Below are 19,626 nucleotides of genomic sequence, written 5' to 3' on the forward strand. Positions count from 1 at the left end.
GGAGGGAGGATGCAATAAGCAATTAAACAAGTAAATATGTAATTACAAATTGCGACACGTGCATGAAGACGAGAGTACTGTCAGATTAAGCTTAAATTTGTAATCGTGTCTTAATTGACCCAGAATCCAGAAGGGATCAATAGCGGGTGATTTTATGTTTGTCTTGATGTTCGGCTCATAGTCACGTTTTGAACCACACAGCAACCTCTCTCCTTGTTTCTTTTCAGCCCCCGTGGAGCAAAATGAGAGCACTGTGAGCCAGCTCAGTCTCTCCCCAGCCATCCCCCGACGCCCACCATGAACCACTTGGAGGGCTCCGCGGAGGTGGAGGTGCCAGACGAGGCGCCAGGAGGAGAGGTGAACGAGTCCGTCGAGGCCGACCTGGAGCACCCCGAGGTGGAGGAGGAGCAGCAGGCGCCCCCGCAGGCCGCCGGCCTACACGGTGCGGTCGAGGACCCCCGCGCGCAGCTGGCGCGGCAGCAGCAGGAAGAGGAGGAGCGCGGGGAGAGCCTGGCGCGCTCGGCCAGCACCGAGAGCGGCTTCCACAACCACACGGACACGGCCGAGGGCGACGTACTCGCCGCGGCCCGCGATGGCGGCGGCGCCTACGAGGCGGAACGCGCGCACGACGCCGAGGATGAGAGCGCCTACGCCGTGCAGTACCGGCCCGAGGCCGAGGAGTACACGGAGCAGGCGGAGGCCGAGCACGCCGAGGCGGCACACCGCCGCGCGCTGCCCAACCACCTGCACTTCCACTCGCTGGAGCACGAGGAGGCCATGAACGCGGCCTACTCGGGCTACGTCTACACGCACCGGCTCTTCCACCGCGGCGAGGACGAAGCCTACGCGGAGCCCTACGCCGACTACGGCGGCCTCCAGGAACACGTGTACGAGGAGATCGGGGACGCGCCCGAGCTGGAGGCGCGCGACGGCCTGCGCCTCTACGAGCAGGAGCGCGACGAGGCGGCCGCCTACCGCCAAGAGGCCCTGGGCGCGCGCCTGCACCACTACGACGAGCGCTCGGACGGCGAGTCGGACAGCCCAGAGAAAGAGGCCGAGTTCGCGCCCTACCCGCGCATGGACAGTTACGAGCAGGAAGAGGACATCGACCAGATCGTGGCCGAAGTCAAGCAGAGCATGAGTTCGCAGAGCCTTGACAAGGCGGCCGAAGATATGCCCGAGGCCGAGCAAGACCTCGAGCGCGCCCCCACGCCAGGAGGAGGACACCCCGACAGTCCCGGGCTGCCAGTATCTGCCGGGCAGCAGCGGGTCGTGGGACCCCCGGGTGGCGGCGAGGCTGGGCAGCGGTACAGCAAGGAGAAGAGAGATGCCATCTCGCTGGCCATCAAGGACATCAAGGAGGCCATCGAAGAAGTGAAAACCAGGACCATTCGTTCGCCTTACACCCCCGACGAACCCAAAGAGCCCATCTGGGTCATGCGCCAGGACATTAGCCCCACGAGGGATTGTGACGACCAGAGGCCCATGGATGGGGATGTAAGTATGAATAGGTACAGGCTGGCTAGACTCCAGGCCCTGGGGAGGGGAAACTTGAAGCTCTGTGACCTTGCATGTCTGAGAAATGACTTTGTGGGTACATGGTCTATAGGGGCGCTATGCACCTCCCCATGGTAGTTGCCCCCAGAGTGGTGGCAGCAAGAGGATATTAAAAGCGGACCCCACTAATCAGACACATAAGGCATCCCTGTGCCTTCCAAATGGCACCTAGAGGACTTGTTGAGAGTTACATTCTTGGGCCAATGCCCACCCCCACATTCCCCTCTTGGTGCACATTGAGAAAGTCTGAACTTTCTCAATTGGGGTCCTAGAATTTGTATCAAATCTGCACTGAGTAAGAAGAGACTTTGTTGGAGAGGCTGTTGGCAAAAACGCCATCCTGTAAGTACAAGATCTAGAAGGGTTGCTGAGATGAAGGAACCCGTGTGAAATAGAACAAGGTGTGTGGAGCGTGGGATGGAACGGTGGTCCGGTAGCACAGGTGGGCATGGGATAAAGTTTTAACTGGAGACCAGCCTGTTCTCAGGTGTGTAGGAACACCTGGGGAAAGGAGAGTAACTCTACCAAAGTCTAGTCTGTGGGCTTTTTTTTTTTTCCTGGTTAATCAGCAGTTCAACCTAATCACACTTAAAAGGCAATGTGAAGCGTCTGTGTCGTGAACGCACAGGGCATCAGAGAGTCAAAACAAGGGAGGGGGGTTCTTTGCAGCAGGCCGAAGCCTCAATCAAAAGTGGCTCTGAATTTTCTCAACGTTTTACTTTTTAAGAACAGCGGGGTTCCGTGTTATCCCAGCTAACAAGGTCCAGGGCTCCGCTGCTGACGCTAGGCCTCAGTTAGAGAACCATTGCCATGAAGCCATCTATATATTAAAGATACGGACGGCACTACGGCCTCTTTCATGGAAATCCCCCTGTCCTGTCAGGTGTTGTGCGGCGTCCTCACCTTCCCCAACACATCCACATACACTGTGACTCCCTGTAGCATCCAGTAAGCCCTAGTCACGTCACAGAGGGTACGTTTTCCATTTAAAACCACCTGTGCTTCGCCGTGAAGAGCCACAGGCAGAGCTGTTGCTGCCTCTGCCCACATCTTATTTGCCATTTTTGGAACTGGAGACCGTGTCAAGCTCAGGTGTCACAGTCTGTTGAAAAATAAATCAAGACGACTAACCTTTGCCCCTCTACCTTGCTATAAAAAAAATGCTTTTGGCTCCGACTGTCCCTTTTCTGTGCTCGTCGGTAATTTCTAAGCAATTTCATTTTCAAATCGAGCTTGAAGCCGGAGACGGGTCAAGAGGTTAAATTCAGTCTCATTTCATGTGGTCCAGGGCTGGCCTCCTCCATCAGCATCCTTAGCTGCATCGGCTCCTTGAAATGACGTACTGCTTGACCCTGGAGCTTCACTCTGAGCTGCCAGGATAGCTATTGTTCATTTGAACTAAGAGGACACTCTAAGACGTGTGCGTAATGTTTTACTAAAAAAAAATATTATAAAATGCTGAATGATACTTCGGATCTCGTATATTCAGAGATTTATCTTGATGCTAAGGAATCGGTGATGAGGGCTTACTGGGGTATGAAGGGTTAACAGAAAGCAAAGCTAAAAAGCCATGCCATAAAATACGCCCCCATCATCCTTAAGCTGTTTGGATCTGTGGGTCATATTTCATCTGCCATGCTGTATTTATAGGAAAGACCTTCATTTGCTCCCTCTTTGAGGGTATTATTCCACCTCACCTCAGCTTCAAAAAGGTGTTTACTGAAATCTCATTCCACGCACGCTGTCACAGGAAATGGAAAGGCGCTGTTGAAACCGCTGTGGTCTGCAGTCTGCAGCAGTCTTGTTAGAAATGCAGATTGCTACCCTTCTGCCTAAAGCCCAACACCTGAGGCAGAGCCCGCTGATCTGGGGGGTTGTTTTTGTTTCATAAATGCTCCCTGAGATCGCAACTGTATAAAAAGATTGAGAGCCACTGATTCAAAGAGGGGAACCCATTTAGGAGCTGTGCATTCGAGACTTTCTTCAGTGAAAGTCTGTAGCACTGCGGTTATGGTCTGCAGAAACAGAGGGCCCTGAAAATCTTATTCCAAAGGCCACAGTGTGTTAAAAAACAAAACGGCGAAATCAGGCAGTGCAAAGGAACAGGTGGTGGGTGCGAACAGTCGGGTTTCCAATTAGCAGAGGTAATTGCTAACAGCTACCTTTGCTTTTGACAGGCCTGCCCACTCCCCTGTAACCCCAGCCTTGTACATATAGAACAAGCAGGCATTTGTTTGCTGGGGCAGTAGACAGAATGAGAAGCAAGGATTGATTATCCATGAGCACGTGTTCTCTTTTCTGAAATGACCGATGGCTCGGCACCAAGTGAAAACTATTATTTTTCTGAAGACCTGAATTTTGGTCTAGTAAGGACCTTCTATCTTCTGGGTATGCTCGAGAACTTCCTTCCAACCCCCTAGGTGGAAAATACTTATAGGGAATGACATGTTCTGAAAAGTCCCCTCTTCACCGACCTCTCTCCAGGCAGCACAGCCATTCAGGGACAACTGCTTTGTCAACAGTCAGCACGGTGCATGTTGGGAGATTCCAACTACTCTGAATGGTGGGGCACGCTGATAGCAGCTCACTTTTAACCCTCTCCTAAAACTTTATTAAAACAATGTCCCGATGGACACAGAGCTCCTGATGGGCTTGGGCAAGTAGAAGTGGTTTGGAGATGGTTTAGCATACATTATTGACCAGCACATAGAACACTAATCAAAAACCAATTCTAACAGCTCCAGTTTCCTTTGGTTATTGGTCTTTCTGAAAACAGTTGCACAAAGCAGAAATGTAGTACTGTATGCATGCAACTGAGCTGGGAAGAACATAGGCCTAGTCTTCAGAATGCAAACACTGGATGTCAGTTAACCAGAAATGCATAGTAAAAAGGACGTAGACTTTAAAGCTTATGGTAGAATCTATGAAATAATGTCTACATCTGAAAATGGAAGCGAGGCAATACAAATACATTAGCTCTGAACTTGAAAGTAAATGTGGAAGAAAGTTCCAAAAGAATTGAAAACTGGAGCCATGAAGTGAGGAGCGGCGTGAAAAAGAATTTGAGTTTTGCCCTAAGCTGCACAGTATGATTTGACTTTGAAAACTATATTTGCGGATTTATACAGAGGCTGTTCACTGAACAAAGAGATTATCTCATTGCCCTGTTTTCTTGAACAAAAATAGAGAAGGGCAAATGCTTCTGTGTGTTTTGTGGTCAATTCATAGGAAGGAAAGGGCTTCTTGGCTGGCTGCTGACCTCTGGTAAGATGGGTGTTCTGTTTCAAGCAGTGTTTGCATTAAGCGTACACACTTTGTTTGGCTGGCATTACAAACATAAGGATAAGGAACTACAATTAGGTGGAGATGAAGGATTTGCTACCCATAGAACACTACTGGACAATAAAGAACCAGGAGAATGTGTTTAAAAGCCATGGACTCGCAAGTGTGTTTAGAGCTCGGAAGCCTCAGAACCATGGTGAGGAAGAAAGCAGCAAGATCACTCACTGCAGTGGGAGTCATGCATGCTGGGGCCAAGTGCAGTGCATGGATTTCTCCAGAGGCGTGAATAATATGTCAGTTCAGAGCCTTCGCTGTAAGGATGTGATGTTCCTGAGAGCTGCCTTTTACCAAGGGGAAAACCCCACAGCTGCAGCGCTTACAGACCCATCTGCACCTCCAGATGCAGTGAAGTGTCAGATCCCAGCAGGGAGTGGTGCTCCATGTAGCAAAACTCAGTTGTCAATAGCAACAGCAAAGAGGAGCCATTTTTCTGTGAGCCATGAGGACCTGAAGTGACCAGGGTAATTTTCTTTAAAGATGTAATAGTCTTAACTGTTACATCTTCAAAATGAAAAGGCTTGACCTTAAACTCCCATTTGGAGAGCAAATGCTTCATTTCAACCGTGACAAGAGCATACGGGGCTGGAGAATGTTTGCCTTGTTCGCTTCTCTTAGACGTACAGTGTTACCTTCAATTTTCTTACCTCATCTCTAGAGTTTCACCTGTCTGCTCAGGGCTGGGCAAGCCCCAGTGCCTGAACGCCACCTGCCTACTGACATCAAACCACTGCCATGTCGGAACCGCTGGAGCAGAATCCGTCTGATGACGGCCCACCACAACTCAAGTGTCCTGGATTCTCCATGCTCCATGGAATTCAAAAAAAGTTATGGGAAGCTTTTTTAAAAAAAAAAAATAGAACAGAGGCTTCAACTTCTCTTCACCCGACCCCACTCCCAAGAGGAATCTTTCTTTCTGAATATACTCACCGTGACAGTATATATGTGAAGCCATGGGGAAAATACAACAGGATAAGCAACAGGGAAACAAATGGCCAGTTTGGGCTGAGAAAATTTCACCCCTAGAGTTAGCAGACAAGGTCACAGTTCAGGAATGTGATGGGGTCACTTAGGAAGTGGGGGCTCAAGAAACTGCCCAGGATGCTTTAGAATATTTGTGTTCTCCTCTGAGACATGTCACCTGCAGTCCTATGTATGGTAAGTGGACTGGGGAGAAAGGGCAGGTATAGGGAGAGCAGCTATATGTGTACCCTGGCTAAATCCCAGGGCCGTGCAGTCCTACACAATCAAGAAGCATCAGTTGTCCATAAGTGTGATCTTCTTTAAACTGAACTTTCTTCTCACTAGAAGCATAGTTGGCGTCGTGCTCTTAATTGGAGTTTCTCGGTAACCGTAAGATGTTTGCCAATGTGAAGTCGTCTCTGAAAATGTGCTGCAAGGATCATGGGTATGGAGTGTCGGCTCCCCCTGGAAGTTAGCGCTCACGGTGTAGGGTGGGTCACTGGCAAGCTGAGTTAGTGCGCTTGGCCTCAGTGTTTCTCCCCTCACCTTTTCTGCACTAAGGTTTCTGTCTGCTGCCTCCCAGCATGCAGATCCTCACCATGCCACTTGTTCTAGTCCCTTCCTTCAATGACAGTGGTTCGCAGCTTCTGCTTAAGCAACAAACCACCAGCCTTTTTTTAAAAATCCAGGACTATGCTAATTAGATCGAACTAACCTGCTGGTCAGTGAAAATGGAACATGCACCACCCCCTTCAGGTAACAATTAGTTTATATTGGCATCTTGTTCCCCTTCCAGAAACAAATACACAAAAAATATTTCAGGGCAGGAGGTTGTTTCAGCATTAACACTGCTTAGGCAGTCAGAAAGCAGACACCTTCTGGCTGACAGGGAGGCAGTATCAACATTCTGGGACATAAAGGCCTAAAGTTAGTGCCTGCCATGATCACCTGTATTCCTTGCCTTCTTTAATTTTTCATTTCAGAAAACGGATGCAAGGAAGCTGTGGGGAATACCCCGGCTTCATCTGGGTCTCGGATGTCTTGATGTTGCCCCCTCCCTGCCCTGAGTTCAGCATCTAACCTTTAAGGATTTCGCTTTTTCTCTTAACTGTTGCTAGGAGACTGTCAACCAAGGTCAAATGCACATGCTAATTAATTAAGACTCATTAGCACCATCTTGCCCTGTTGACCTTGCTTCTGTGTTGTCAGCCATCAAGGACAAGTTAAAAGGAATTGTATCGCTGCCACTGATTCTGTTTCTGCGCAGGATTCCTGTGAGGTGCTCAGATCTCCACCTGCTCATGATGTTCTGGCCAGCCACATTATTTCCAGGACCAGATAGCAAGGGAGGGTGTTGAAATGGGATCCAAAGTCAAGCAGACACAATTTAGGATGACGTTGTGTTCTGTAAGTGCCTGATTTCTTGCTGGAATGTGATGTGGTGTCTTGGGGAGCGGAAGGATGGCCTTTGGTTGCTCCTTTCTCTTTACATTTATATCTGAAGAGGGCTAAACCCCATGTAAGCATGCTTAACTCATGCTGGTCCACTGACATGCTATGAAAGCGTACATGTGCCAGCTCACTCTCCATTATCTTCTGGGGTTCAGACTGCTTAGATAAAAAGGACAGACAGATCCTATAGTTCCAACACTGCAGAGACAGAATGTAACCATGGAAGCAAAGAATCTGACACAGAGGTGGCAGAAATGGGCTCCAGTTTATTTATTCAATCAAGCAGACCTCGTTAAGGAAGGACACCTGCTACTCACTTTCTATCACTCTGAGAGCTTGGACATATATAATATTGCCTGAATAAGAAATATGGCCAAGTCAAAGGCAGTAATGTTCAATGCTTTTCTTTTTTAAAAAATCTTATTTTTTAAAATTATTGATAATTTTATGCACATGTGCCAAATTTGAATCATTTTCACCCTCCCATTACCCTCTCTCGTTGTTTCTTTTTTCCACTAAAACTCTATTTCCAAAAATTCTTTCTTGTACTTTGATGTCTTTTTGGTTTTTTGACCCACCGAGTTTAACCATAGCTGCTTGCAAGAGTATGAGTGGTGGAATTATTTCCCAGAACATAGGCACTTTATCAGTGGTTCTCACTGAAGAAAATGACACTCACGCCCCGAGCACCTATTAACTGTGCACAGTCCCTCAGAGAGCACTGGGACCTCCTGAGCCCTTCCCCCATGCACGGTGAAATAGTGAGGGCCCAGTCTTACAGCCGACCTTGTGCAGGTAACCATAGCTTCAGTGAGTTCCAAAGCCCAATAGCCACGTCATGTCCAGAAGGGCGTGTTTTACAGACCTTCTCCCTAACCTCTGTCTGTTACATTCCTTCTGCCCAGTCTTTGACACTGTTCCCTGAGCCTCAGAGGGGATGTCACAGAGGTCTCATTTAGGTCCAAGCACTCCACAGTCACTTACTCTCTATCCTTTGACTGGTTTTGAGCCTATGTTAACTGTCCTGTACCTCCATGTCTAACGTCAAAGGGCTCACAGAGCTCTGTCCTTCCAGCTTTGCCAGCTGCAGCACACTTCTCCCGGGCCGTCCCACTCCTTGTCTGCAGCTGTTGTTGGCAGGTATCTAGGGCTCTGGCATCTCCAACATTAAGGGGTCTCCAGTGCAATCCAGGCTTTACTTCTACAGATTCGGGTAATGGCCTCTTAGGGCTTCCGTGCAGGGACTCCACTTCCACATGCCCAGCCTCAGCGGCTCTCCTTAACCTCAGAGGAAGATTCCACAACACCTTTACTTACTTCTGTATTTTTCATGACTCTAAAGATAGAAGCACAAGGATAATACTGACAAGTTTAGGGGGCCGTGTAAAGTGGAGCCTGGCCCTCTTGAATCACATTTGCAGTGCCTTTCCCTTGTTGTTCCCTTTTGTGAGTAGAAAATTCCTCAGACTTTCTGTTTACAAGTTGGAAGCTCAGCTGGGTGGGGTCATTCCCCACTTTTGAGCAGGCCTTTCTTTAACCTCATCCCTTTCTGTGCAAGCCTTAGCTCCAACATTAGATGTCCAGGTGTTCTTTTTCACTTCAAACTCTACATTTTGTCTTTGTTTGCCTTGCTTACCCTTTTTCATTGTAGACCCAAAGAAGATTGATTATAATAAGCACAGGATAGAGTCAATATTAGGTTATCTTGAAATCTCCTCCACCAAGGAAATTAACTCAATACTTTTTGTTGTTGTTGTTTAGCTTCAGGTAGATTCTTGGGACATGGGCAGAAAGCAGCATATTCTTTGCCGAAATAGCCTAAGAATGATCTCTCACTCAGTTGCCTCTTGCGCTGGATGTCCAGATCCACATTGCTCTCAGTGGTATTGTACTCAAGCTCATACTAGAATGCCCTGTTAACCCCACTTAACAGCATTCAGCTGGTTTCCTAGTCCAAAGTTTCAAAAAGATCTTCTACATCCCTCTAAAAACAAACAAAAACATCATGGTCAGGCCTGACACAGCAATATCCCACTCCCTGGTACCAGCATCTGCCTTAGTTGCTTTTCTATTGCTGTGATAAAACACTGTGACCAACTTATAGAAGAAATGGTTTCTTTAGGGCTGTGAGGTTTCAAAAGCCTCAAACCATTCCCAGTTTCCTTCTCTTGACTTTATGGTTGTGGATCAAGATGTAGGCTCTCAGATACTGCTCCAGTGTCTTTCTTGCCTGAGTATTGCTGTGCTCCCTGCCATGATAGTCATGAACTCTAACCCTCTGAAACCATGAGCGCTAAATCAACTCTTTCTTTATGGGTTGTCTTAGTCATAATATCTTATAGCACAAATAATAAAAACCCAGAGAAAGATATTGGGGTTCAAGCCGAAGATCAGAAAAGCAAAACAGCCAAGCCACTAGAGAAGTCTTACCTCTACCAAGACTGGGCTTCTGAAGACAGCTCTGAGCCTTTGTCTATTCCTGTTTATATTCTCCTTTAGTGCTGGGATTAAAGGAATGTGACTCCCTCAAACTGGGATTATAGGTGTCAGCCACCACCACCTGGACCTGTTTCTGCTTTAATCTAGTGTGGTGTTGAACTCAAAGAGATCCATCTGCCTCTCTCCCAAATCCTGGGATTAAAGGTGTGTGACACCACTACCTAGACTCAGGTGGTTTAGTTTTACCTTCTGATCTTCAGATAAGCTTTATTTATTAAAACAAATAAAATATCACTATAGTATCTCATCGCAGCCAACTGCAACCTATTATAAAAAGAAGCTTCTCTGATAAAAGGTTGAGAACAGCATTGATCTATAGGTATAAATGTGTTTGTTTAGAAAGCAGTTTGACACCATGTCCATATATAAAACAATAGCAAAAAGTTCTACCCTAGAATATATAACTTCCCAGCCAGTTCTTGACCAGGTTTATAGTGCCAGTTATGGGTCCTTCCTGTGGAGCAGGCCTCAGATACAATCAGAAAGTTATTGGTTACCCCCATAATAGTCATGCCACTATTGCACTTTTGGGTCATCTTGGCAGAGAGGTTGTTATTGTAGGTTATGGGGTCCACAGATAGATGATTTGATTGATGACTTTTCTCTCCAGAAGTTTGCATAGCATATGTTGGAACTCTAAATGCTACCCAGCAGTAAGAAAACTTCAAGCTCAGACCCAGTTTGATTTCTCAATGTCATACAACCCAAGTGTGAAGTGTCTTCAGCAGTAGGATCTTAGGGCCTAGTTCTGGTGCACAAGCAAATGCATTTACAATAGGCTATAGAGTTTTGGGAGCCTCTGGTTTAGTGATTCTCAGTCTTCTAATGCTGCGACCCTTTAATACAGTTTTTCACGTTGTGGTGACCCCCAACTGAAAGTTACTACTTCATAACTATAATTCTGCTGCTATTATGAATTATAATGTAAATATCTGATATGCAGAAAGTCTTTTATGCAACCCCCAAAGGGGTCACAACCCAGCAGCTGAGAGCTGCTGCTACAGAGCCTCCCTGACCAATATCACAGAGGGCAATATCCCTCACTTGGTACTGGGATTTCTGTTTAATGAGATTAGGCTTCTAGAAAGAGCATGATCCACCCATGTAGGGTGTTTTTGTTTTTACTATATTTACAAAATGGTAAGTTTCCATAGACATGTTCATAACATTCCTTGTTTTCATTAATTCCTTCCCTCCCCTCTCCTCTGCCCTACCCTATTACCTTGGTTCCCACTTAAACCTTCCAATACCACCCCTGTACCTCCCTACTATGATAACACATGTGTTCTCCTATCCTCCTGTCCTAGTTCAGTTTCATTTGCTGTGATAAACATCACAACCAAAAGAAAGATGCGGGGAGTGGGTGTTCGTCTTACACGTTACAGTCCATCATCATGGGCAACCAGAGCAGGAGCCCAAGGGCAGAAACCAAAGCAGGGTCCATGGGAGAACACAACCTTGCTCTCAGTGGCTCTCTCAGCTTGCTCTTTTGTACTTGCCCAGAGGTGACACTGTCCACATTGGGCTGGGCCCTACCACATTGCGTATTAATCAAGAAAATGTTCCACGACTTGCTCACAGGTCAATCTGATGGAGACATTTTCTCAGTTGAAGGGCCCTCTTCCCAGAGGACTTTAGCTTGTGGGTCACTTCCCTTCTATAAGGTTTCATTTTTTTTTCCTCTAGTAGATCCTTTCTGGGTTTTCAGCCTTTACAGGCATTTCTGTTAAAACACATTACTCTGAAAGTCCATAGTTAGAATCTGTGTGTGAGAAAAAAACACTTGTATCTCTGTGCCTGGGCGTAACGTTTTCCGTCCCCTTTCCTACAATTCCATTTTCTGGAGGAACCTTAGTGTCTTTATGTATAGACTCATTTTCCTACAATTCCATTTTCTGGTGGACCCTAGCATCTTTCATGGATAGACACACATGGAGAGAGTGGACATCCTTATGCTGTTCCTGATCTTAGTGGAAACACTCTGTATTTTCTCCCTTTAGCATAATGTTATCTGTAGGTTTATATCTTAGGGTTGTATTGCTGTGAAGAGATATCATGACCTTGGGAACTCTTATAAAGAGGACATTTAATTGGGGTGGCTTGCTTAGAGTTTCAGAGGTTAGGTCCATTATTATTATGACAGGGAGCATGGCAGCTTGTGGCCAGATGTCATGCTGGAGGAATAGCTCAGAATTTTACATCTCTGACTGTCACACTGAGGGAAGCTTGAGAAAAAAAAAAAAAAAAAAAAAACTCAAAATCCACCCCCAAAGGGACACACTTGCTCCAACAAGGCCACACCTCCTAATAGTGTCACTCCCTTTGGGGTCCATTTTCTTTCAAACCATCACATTCTACTCCCTGGCCCCCAAAAGCTTATAGCTATATCAAAATGCAAAAAAAAAAATGCATTCAGTCCAGTTTCAACAGTCCCCATAGTCTATAACAGTCTCAAACTTGTTTCAATGTCCAAAGTCTCTTCTGAGACACATAGCAATCTCTTAACTATAATCACCTGTAAAAAATCAAAATTAAAAAGAAGATCACATACTTCCAACATGTAATGGCACAGGATATGCACTACCATTCTAAAATGCAGGGAAGGGAGCATAGCGAGGAAATGCTGGACAGAAGCAAGATCAGAAACCAGCTGGGCAAACTCCAGACTGTAGCTCCATGTCTGATGTCAAAACATGCTTCAGAACTCCAGCTGTGTTCAGCTTTGCTGACTGCAACACACTTTTTTGTCTTGGGCTGGTTTCACTCCCTGTTAACGCAGCTCTCCTCAGCAGGTATCCCAGGACTCTGGCATCTCTAACATCTATCTCCAAAACATCCCAGGCTTCACCTTCACAGCTTCAAACAATGGCCTCTCTACTAGGCCTCAATTCAGGGACATGTCTGACACATGCCTGGCCTCAGATATTCCATATCTCCTTCCTTCTATTCTTAACTCTAAAACAAGAACCACATGGCTGAAACTGCCAAGTCCTGCTGCTTGCAGAGGCTGGAACATGGCCCCATTATTCAATTACATCTTCACTATTGTTCTGTCCTTCACTGACTCTGCTTGGCTGTCCTGAAACTTGCTCTGTAGACCAGTCTGGCTTCAGACTCAGAGATTCTCCAGCCTCTGCCTTCCGAGTGCTGAGATTGAAAGTGTGCCCAACCACACCCAGCTCTAAGCTTTTCTTTAGTTTCTTTCCACAAGTTGGAAACTTAGCTGGGTGAGATCTTGTCCTGAGTCCACTACTCCCTCTATTCAATTTCTTAATCTCTTTATCTCCTTGAACATAGAATTAAACTCCATTCTACTTACTAGTGCTCTTTTTTTGCCTCAAAATTTACTTTTTGTAATTTACTCTGCTCACTTTACTCCTTTTCATTATAAATCCTCATTAGAGTTACCACTAATACCCACATGATGAAGTCTATACTAGGCTATTTTGAGATTTCTTCTGCCAACTGAATTAGTTCAAAACTCTTGACTTTAGCCTCAGGGAGACTCTTTGGACAAGGGCAAAGGGCAGCCACTTTCTTCACTAAAATATCACAAGAATGATCTCTAGGCAACATACTAATATTCTTCTCTGAAACCTCTTGAATGAGTCTCCAACAGTTCAAATAACGCTTAGTACCTCTGTCTTCCATGCTCCTACTAGCATGGTCAAAGTATCAAAGTCCAAATCTCTCCAAATAAGCACATGGTCAGCCCTATCACAGAAATACCCTAGTCCCTAGTACCAACTTCTGTCTTAGTTAAGGTTTTTATTGCTGTGAAGAGACACCATGACCCTGGGAACTCTTATAAAGAAAACATTTAATTGGTGTGGCCCACTTACAGTTTCATAGTTTCAGTCTATCATCTTCATGACAGAGAGCATGACAGCATGCAGGTAGATGTCATGCTGGAGGAATAGCTGAGAGTCCTACATTTTGCAGACAACAGGAAGTTGACTGACTGTCACACTGAGGGAAGCTTGAGCAAAAGGAACCTCAAAGTTTGACCCCACACTTCCTTTAACAAGGCCACACCTCCTAATAGTGCCATTCATTTTGGGGCCATTTTCTTTCAAACCACCAAAGTTTATTATATATAATAAGCCTTTATTATGTAGACATATGTTGCCTTTAACATACCTGGCATCTATGGAGGTTTTAGTATGAAGGAAGGTTGGATTTTTGTCAAAAGCCTTTTCTGTCTATTGAGATAACCATGTGTTTTCTATATTTGGGTCACTTTATATGCTGAATTCAGCTTATCGATTTATGTATGTTGAACCATTCCTGAATCTCTGAAATGAAGCCAATCTGATCATGTCATATATTCTTTTGAAGTGCTCTTGAATTCAGTTTGTAGGTATTTGTTAGGGTTTTTTTTTTTTCTTGTTCATCAGGGAAACTGCTCTATAATCAGGTCTATAGTTTTCTTTTTTGTTATCTTTATCTGCTTTGAGTATCAGGATAGCAATTGCTTTGTAAAAAGAATTTGGAAGCATCCTTTTATTCTGTTTTAACAAAATTATTTTTTTTTTTGAAGGTCTGGGTAGATTTATATGATGAATCTTTCTGGACATGGGATTCTTTTAGTTGAAAGGGTTCTTATTGCTGCATTAGACCTATTTAGATTGTTTATCTCTTATTTGACTTTTGTAAACCTAGAAATTTACCCTTCTTTCATATTTTTCAACTTAGTTGAGTATATATTTTTAAGGTATTGATTTTCTGAATCTCATTGGTATCTATTGGAATGATTTCTTTTAATCCCCAATTTTATTTTTCTCGTGTGTGTGTGTGAGAGAGAGAGACAGAGAGAGAGAGAGAGAGAGAGAGAGAGAGAGAGAGAGAGAGAGAGAGGTATGTTTTGTGTATAGTATAAGCCTACATGTACATGAATCTGCATTTGGACACATGTGCATATGAAGGCCAGGGGATGAGATCTGGTATCTTTATTTTATTCTAGTTTATTTTTTTAGGCCAGGTTACTTACTAAATCTGAAGCTCTAGTGTAGCCTCCTGGCCTGAGATCCACCTTGACCAAAACAGTGCTGAGGTTATAGGTACATGCAGCCATGCCCAACTTTTTTAAATGAGTGATGGGCTTTAAAGGCAGGTTTTTTTTAACTTTCATATCAAGCCATTTTTTCTGGCCCCTTCCAATTTTATTAATTTGGGTATTCTCTCTTTGGTTAATTTAGCTAAAGGCTTGTCAATATTATTTATCTTTTCAAAGAACCAACTCTTTTTTATTCATTCATTATATTGGTTTTGATTTTTGTTTTGCTTACATTTGTTTCATCAGTTACTGCCTGATCTTCACTATTTCTCCCAACCTACAACTTTGGGTTTGGCTTATTCTTATTTTCCCAGTTCTTTAAGTACATCATTAAGTTATTTGAAATTGTTGTTGTTGTTAACGTAGGCACTTAGAGTGATAAACTTCTTCTTAGAACTGCCTTTGTTGTACCTCAGGTTTTAGTATGTTCTATAATGATTTTCATTCAAATATAAGAATTTTTATTTGCATTGATGATTTATTGATCATTCAATAGTTTGTTTAAACTCCATTTTGGGGGGATTTTTTGAGGGGAGTTGGTTTGGTTTGTAGTTTCAATTGCTGTTGATTTCTAACTTTGTACATTGTGATCAACTGAAGTACGAGGGCTTATTTCAATTTCTTATATTTGAGACTTTCTTTGTGTCTGAGTATATGATCTATTTTAGAAAAGTTCCTTGTCTGCTGAAAAACAATGATCATCTGCAGTGTTTGGGTGATATATCTTGTGTCATTTAATCCTATTGTTTCCCTGTTTATTTTTTTCTGGATGATCTGTCTGGTGGTGAGTGTGGAGTATTAAGGTTGCCCTCAGTTACTGTGGAGTTAATCTGTGACTTTATACCCAGCAACATTTGTTTTATGAAACGGGTCTGCCTCTGTTCCATGTGTATATGATTAGAGCTGTAACATCCTCTTTATGGGTTGTACCCTTTTGATCTCTTCTGGCTAGATTTTGTTTAAAGTGTATTTTGTCACATTAGAATATCTATCCTGCTTGTTTCCTGTTTCATTTGCTTAAAAACATTTTCTAGTCTGCCACTGTAAGGGGTATTTATCTTTGCTAGTGATGTATGTTTCTTGGAGACAGTGAAAGAAGGATCCTGTTTCTAATACAGTGTGCTAGTTTCAGTCTTTTGATTAGAGAATTAAGAACAGTAATATTTAGTGGTGTTATTGGAAGGTGTTTATTGATTCCTGTCTTTTTGTTAATTTTGAAGTTGTATGTATATTTCTTGGTTTTCTTTTTCTCAATACCAAAGTATTCCTTCTATTATCGTCTATTGGACCAGCTTGATAGACATAAATTCCTTTAGCCTGTTTTCTTTTTATCATAGAAACATTTTCTTTCTCCTTAAGGTTTCCTTTGGGAAAATGGCTGTTATTCTATGGGTCTGCCTTTATATGTGACTTGGCCTTTCTTTCTTACAGAGTTTCTTACAGTTTCTTTCTTTGAGAGTTTTTCTTTGTTATGTGTATTTAGTGTTTTAACTATGACATTAAATGGGGATTTCTTTTCTGGTCCAGTCTATTTGGTGTTCGTGTATCATGATAAGCATCTCTCTTCCTAAATTTGGTAAATTTTAGTTTATGATTTTATGGTCTATTTCTTCATCATGAAAATTTTCCCCTTTTCCCCTAATTCATAGATTTTGTTTTTTTCAAATGTGCCAAAGATCTTGAATATTCATTTCCTACTTTTTAAAAATTTGTCATTGATGCTCTGGACAGTGGTGGTACACACCTTTAGATCCCAGCACTCAGGAGGCAGAGGCAGGCAGATCTGAGTACAAGGGTACCCTGGTGTACAGAGCAAGTTCCAGGATAGCCAGGACTACACAGAAAACCCGTGTTTCAAGAAAACTAAAAAAAAAAAAAAAATGTTGTTGATATTGGCTAAATGATCCAGTAAGTTGTCTTCAAGTCCTCTTAGCTTTCCCTCCACATGACCCATTCTATTAGTGAGGTTTTCCACTGAACTTACAAAAAATTTAATTCTTTTAATTTTTGAGATTATAATTACATCATTTCCCCTTTCCCTTTCCTCCCTCCAGTTGCTCCAATTGTTCCAATATACCCCTCCACTTCCTTTCTCAATTCAAATCTAGAGCCTTATTCATTAATTGCTCACACACACACACACACACACACTCCTAAATACAAAAACACAATTTGCTCCATCTGTACAATGCTTCTTGAATTTATGTTTTCAGGGCTGATTGGTCTGCTCATTGTTGGGGAAGACTGCTTCTCTCGCTCATCCTTGCTTAGTTGTCAGTAGTTCTTTGTGTAGGGTTGAAGCCTTTTGTAGGCTTTCCCCAGCTACAGGAGCATGTATGTGGTTGTCCTTGTTTATTCATGTTTAGCCGCCTGGAGCCTGGCTTTTCATGGTCCTTCTGAGCCTTATCTAGTCCTTGCAGACTTTTGGTCCCTGCTCCTGATTAGCAAGGGCTGCCTGATTCCAAAGCATTGGTGTTGATGCCCAGGTACATGCTTCTGCTTTCCGCATGTTCTGATGTCAGGACATCGAGCAAAAGTGGCTCTATCTTGTGAACAACTCCATTTTGTTTTCTTGTTTTCTGTTCTAAGTATTCACTACAGAATTAAACCTGGGTCTTTTGGAAGAAAGACAGTGATCTGATCTTAATCACTAAGCAGTCTCTTCAGTGGGGTGAGAGTCTTGGTGGTTGGCTTACCTCACAGGGCTAATTGGGGTGGGGACTGACCAGCAGTGGGCACTGGGTCTTATCTTCCTCCTTGACCTCGGAGCACAACCTGGCAGTGGGGTCCTAGGTCTTTGCCCATTCCCTGACTTAAGAGGCTGACTAGCAGTTGAGTCCTGTGTCTTTCCTGTTGATCACTTTCCTACTGGCTAGGAGAGAATTAGGACTGTGACCCCTATTCATAAGTTACAAGTCCATTTTAAAATTGAACTGATATTTTGCAGTGTGCTCTGCACATGAGGTATTGTACGAGACCCCAGGGATACTATATGATTGCCAGAGCTCTGTCTGCATAGTGTTCCACGTGAGGCCAGTCCCTTATCAAGTCCACAGCCAGACCGCTCAGCCTGTTCTGCTCTTAAGGCTTTCATCTGAATCCTTCTCTGATGTCTTAGACTACTGCCACCTAACAGAGCATTCCAACACCTAGCGGCACAAAGCAGCCCGCATATCTGTCTCACACTGTGAACCTCTAAGAGGCTGCAAGTGGGCATCAGGGGGCTGTTACCATTGTAAAGCGTTCCTGGGGAAAGCTCTGCTCCCGAGCTCCCATGCTGTGGGTAGGTTTCAGCTCTTCAAAGCCAACTGGCAGACAGCCTCGGTTTCCCATTGATCTTGGCTGGGGCATTCTCAGTTTGTTGCCCCATAGGTCCCATTTTGCCCTTAAAGTATGCAAGACAAGAAGGCTCCAGAGTCTGATGGCCAGATGGGAGCCACAGTCCTTGGTAACCCAATCAGTGAGTGGCATTGCACCACTGTCATTTTCTCTCATTGTTTAGGCTGATACCTGACCCACACGACCTTCCCAGGAGAGGATTCAACAGGGGTTTGACTTTCAAGAGGTAGACCTTTGGAGACATCTGAAAAGTCCCATATTTGGTATTTGGTATCAGTCATTCTGTCAGCAAAGAAAGAGCAGCTGGCCTTAAAACTGAAGGGTGTCTTCTGCTTATGACCTCATCAGTCATTTCCGGTTCCTAGGTTGTTGTTCCACCTTGTGGCTGTGAGAAAGAGAACCTACAGGTTCCAGTGTGACTGGTGGAGAATGACGTCAGAGTGTGTGGGGGCCAGTACAGAGGTGGATGGAACAGGTGGTTACACACAAGAATGCAGGATGAAGGGGCACTGTAGAAATTTGAAAATGGGGAGTTTGTCCAGAAGGACAAGCATATCCATGGCATGCTCTTAGGCTGAGTTTATTTTCAATCTTAAGGGGCTGTCAGTGTCCAAAGGACCTGCTGTAAAGACTTGTAAGTTCCAGCTAAGCATTCAGTCTCTGTGCTGGTGTCTCCCTTGACTGTGGGAACAGAAATACCTGTTCCACTAGGCTAGAGCCTTCATCCACTAAGCTCAGCCCAACTTGGGCCTCTAGTTGACCCAGTGTATTGTATGAATATTGTTTCTCTCTGGGTCAAGAAGCAGGGATGGTTGGGAAGCATGGAACTCAGGGAAACTGCTGGGGTTGGAAGAGGCCTGCAGGGTGGGAGGCCAACAGGGCAAGCTGGCCCTGAAGACGGCTGTTGGCCCCAGCACAGTGCTCTCACTCTCCAGTATGGTGCGTGGGTCCTATTCCTTATGCTCCCGTCTCAGCACCATCTTGCGACTTGCAGAGTTTTCCATCACAGAAGTGATCCATAATTGATGGAGCCTGGAGAAGGGGTGATGAATAATTAAGCAGGTCTCAGGTACAGAATGAACATTAAAGGGAGGAGAATGAAAACAAAACAGCCAGGGGAGAGGTTCAAGCTCCATGATGCCAAAAGATTGCTCCCTACATCACAGAAGGCTTGGGTTTTGATTTTGAGTCTTCAGTTGTCTGATAACTTAATCCATGTGTGGGTTGATCATCTCTGGCTACTACCTGAAAAGGTGACAAGCTTTCCCTGGCAGCAGTGGCTTCCATAGCTTTGTTCTGACCGCTTCAAAATCAAAACCAAAGTGTCTTCTAGAGCGATCGAGGGAAAATGGCTTCACAAAAAGCCAGAGAGAGTTAACTGCCAGTGAGTTTGAGTCTGGGCACTTCATAATCAACACCCA

At 44.5% G+C, this 19,626-nt stretch overlaps 1 protein-coding gene across 1 annotated transcript in view; it reads left to right on the forward strand.

Moving 5' to 3' along the window:
- The first annotated feature begins 297 nt into the window (after positions 1-297).
- Apba1 (amyloid beta precursor protein binding family A member 1) overlaps positions 298-19,626 on the forward strand; it is a 67,553-nt gene continuing 48,224 nt past the window's right edge. Inside the window, exon 1 of the mRNA XM_038344602.1 lies at positions 298-1,497. Within this exon, the coding sequence (XP_038200530.1) occupies positions 298-1,497 (1,200 nt within the window). The remainder of the gene's footprint in view (positions 1,498-19,626) is intronic.

The sequence above is a fragment of the Arvicola amphibius genome, chromosome 1, assembly GCF_903992535.2.
Source record: "Arvicola amphibius chromosome 1, mArvAmp1.2, whole genome shotgun sequence".
Lineage (NCBI taxonomy): Eukaryota > Metazoa > Chordata > Mammalia > Rodentia > Cricetidae > Arvicola > Arvicola amphibius.